The sequence below is a fragment of the Quercus lobata genome, chromosome 9 (genome assembly GCF_001633185.2).
Source record: "Quercus lobata isolate SW786 chromosome 9, ValleyOak3.0 Primary Assembly, whole genome shotgun sequence".
NCBI classification, from domain to species: domain Eukaryota; kingdom Viridiplantae; phylum Streptophyta; class Magnoliopsida; order Fagales; family Fagaceae; genus Quercus; species Quercus lobata.
This window is the reverse complement of record NC_044912.1, coordinates 22077342-22080386: the sequence shown is the minus strand read 5'-3', so window position 1 is coordinate 22080386 and position 3045 is coordinate 22077342. Positions and strand designations below refer to the sequence as shown.

General features: G+C 42.7%; 1 protein-coding gene across 1 annotated transcript; it reads left to right on the top strand.

Moving 5' to 3' along the window:
• The first annotated feature begins 1715 nt into the window (after positions 1-1715).
• Positions 1716-2453, top strand: LOC115961396. Its single transcript, XM_031080384.1, has one exon. The coding sequence runs from the start codon at positions 1716-1718 to the stop codon at positions 2451-2453; it is 738 nt and encodes a 245-aa protein (XP_030936244.1).
• Positions 2454-3045: the final 592 nt, after the last annotated feature.

The following is a 3045-nucleotide window of genomic DNA, read 5'->3' as shown; positions in this document are numbered from 1 at the left end:
TCAATTAACATGCAATAACGCGTGGTAGCACAAACATGCAATAACTTGTCGTCTTCCCTTTTGATGAAAAGAGTTTGATCAACTTTTCCTCTTCTGAACCCATGTGATACCAAGTATTGTGTGAGCCAATCATACCAAGCTCTGGGGGCTTGATTTAAACCATAGAGTACCTTCTTGAGGTACAACATGTGGTCCGGAAAGTGTGGATCAATGAATCCTATTGGTTGAGCCACATAAACATCTTCTTTAAGGAACCCATTCAAGAAAGCAGTCTTTACTTCCATTTGGTAAAGCTTGAACTTCAAGTGACATGCTAGGGCTAGGAGAATCTTGATGGACTCCATACGGGCTACTGGAGCAAATGTCTCATCATAGTCTACTCCTTCCATTTGAGAGTATCCTTAAGCCACAAGATGAGCCTTGTTGCTGATCACATTACACTCTTCATCAGTCTTATTGCAGAATAACTACTTTGTGCCAATGATGTGCTCACCTTCCGGTCTAGGTACTAGAGTCCAGACATCATTCCTTTGAAACTGAAGTAGTTCATCATGCATAGCCTCAACCCAGCTTTTATTCTGAAGAGCTTCCTCAACCTTGGTGGGTTCAACCTGCGACAAATAACAAGAATATGACACAAAGTTAGCAACACATTTATCAACTGTACGCTTCCTTAGTGTAAGTTCATTCATGTTTCCCATAATAATTTCAGAAGGATGATTCAACTTGATCCTAGAGGAAGGTTCTTTCTCTTCATGAGATTCAGAATCAGGTGAGGTAGTTATCGATGGTGTCTAAAAATAAACCAACTCCATATTCTTCCATAGTGGTCGTCTAGAGAAGGAATGACAGGAAATGAGCAACTCGTCCTTCGTCCATAGAGGTCTCTAGACGAGTTTGTCATGTCCATTCTCCCGCTTTGGGACAACATTCCATCCAACATTGCTTAGGACGAGCTCAACAACGGTTGTAGAATGAAAGAACATAAAAGATAACCGCCATGGCAGTTATGAAGGTGTACTATAAACTTTCCAGACTTCGTAAAGGTAGGGGAAGTTATTCAATGGATAACCGTTTCCTGAACCTATAAAAGGGCACGAATCTCCGACAATAAAAGGTAAGTGTTTTCCAGACACAATCCACATAAATTTGGAACTCTTTGTTTCGAAAGAAAAGACTAACTTTGTCATCGGAGGATTTGTGACCGGTCAACCCCGGTCTCCTCTGATCTTTCATTTCTTCTTTTTTAGGCCTTCAACCCTTAACATCATCACAATCCATGCTATTCAGCCTACTAATTTCCAAAATATTATCAGTTGGCACCGATTGTGGGAAAAGAGATTTGTTAGACTTTGAGTTTTACGATTCCTTTCTTAGCCAAAAAGGCTACAATGGTTCGGACTAGATCGAGGGCTACCAGCCCAGGCCATCAAGAAAGTAGGGACGCTTCTAGCCATCCCTATTGCGATCGTCAATCTGCACCTGCCATGCAACCATCCTCTGTTCATGTGCAATCCATGGCAGCCGCTATGGCAGAGTTAACTCATCAAAACCAAAAACTGACAAGGGAGATTCATCTTAGGAGGCAAAGGTATGAAGCATATGAGGAAGAACAAGACTAGAACCAAGGAGATGAAAAAAGTGATATACCTGAAAGTCAATCAAGGGGCACCACATCAAGAAGGGTGCCACACTTGGAGAGGGAGATTGACTAGATGAGGAAGGTTATGGACGAGATGAGGGAAAACATGAAAAGAATGAATCCCGTAGAGGATCTAGTTCACCGTATAGATTCCCCTTTCACAGCTTCCATCAATGGTCACCCCTTGCCTCCAAAATTTAAGATGCCTTTTTTGGATTCGTACGATGGAGCACGTGACCCGTTTGATCACATTGCTACTTTTAAGACTACAATGCACCTTCAGGGGGTCCCCGACAAAATTATGTGTAGAGCCTTCCCTACCACCCTCAAAGGTCCAGCACGAGTATGGTTCAGTAAAATACCCTCGAATTCGGTAAGTTCTTTCGAAGAGTTAAGTAAGTTGTTTGTTAATAACTTCATTGGGGGACAGAGACACAAGTGTTCTTCGTCCAGCCTGTTAACCATAGAACAGGGGGAGAATGAAAGCCTGCGATCCTTTATCACTCGTTTTAACAGGGAAGCTTCGATGGTGGATGATAAGTTATTACTGGTGGCCTTTCACAATAGGGTTAACTCTGATTTATTCATCCACAAGCTTTATGAGAAGGAACCCCAATTCATGGCTGAACTCGTCCATTCAGCCCAGAACTTTATGAATGTAGAAGACGCGATCATAGCCAAGAAAAGGAAGAGAGCTGAAAGAATGGATGCAAACAACACACGTCACACTGAGCAAGTCCCTCATCCAAAAAAGGGACGGACAGAAGATAAAAAGGACCGAGATGGTAAGAGGGTTGGTCCTTCAGCATGAAGCCAACAATACACACCATTGAACACACGACTTGAACAGGCCCTTATGCAAATTAAGAATGATCCTTCCTTGAAATGGCTAGAGAAAATGAAGGGAGATCCTAATAAGCACAATAGAAACAAGTATTGCCGCTTCCATAGAGACCATGGGCACGACATGGACGAATGTTACGATTTGAAACAGCAGATTGAAAATCTTATAAGACAAGGAAAGTTGAGAAATTTCCTTGGACACGAACATAAGGATGATAAGCTGAAAGGGAAGGTAGAAGACATGTCGCGCCCCCCGCTTGGAGAGATTAGAGTAATTATAGAAGGATGCTCAGTCGTTCAGTCGTCCAAGTACAAGAAGATGTACCTGAAAGTAGTGCAGAATGTTCAACTCTCTGGACGATCTCCAAGGATGATGACCACGGACGAGCAAGCAATTACATTCACGGATGCGGACGCTGAAAAAGTTCACCACCCCCATGATGATGCCATTGTGATTACTTTGCTAATTGCCGATTATACAACTAGAAGGGTGTTGGTTGACAACGGAAGTTCAGCAGTTATTTTATAGTACCCTGCCTTTCAGCAGATGAGGCTCGGAC

Excerpts from the sequence above, each read along its gene's own strand:
- LOC115961396 (XM_031080384.1), top strand. The coding sequence starts at position 1,716 with ATGAGGAAGGTTATGGACGAGATGAGGGAAAACATGAAAAGAATGAAT.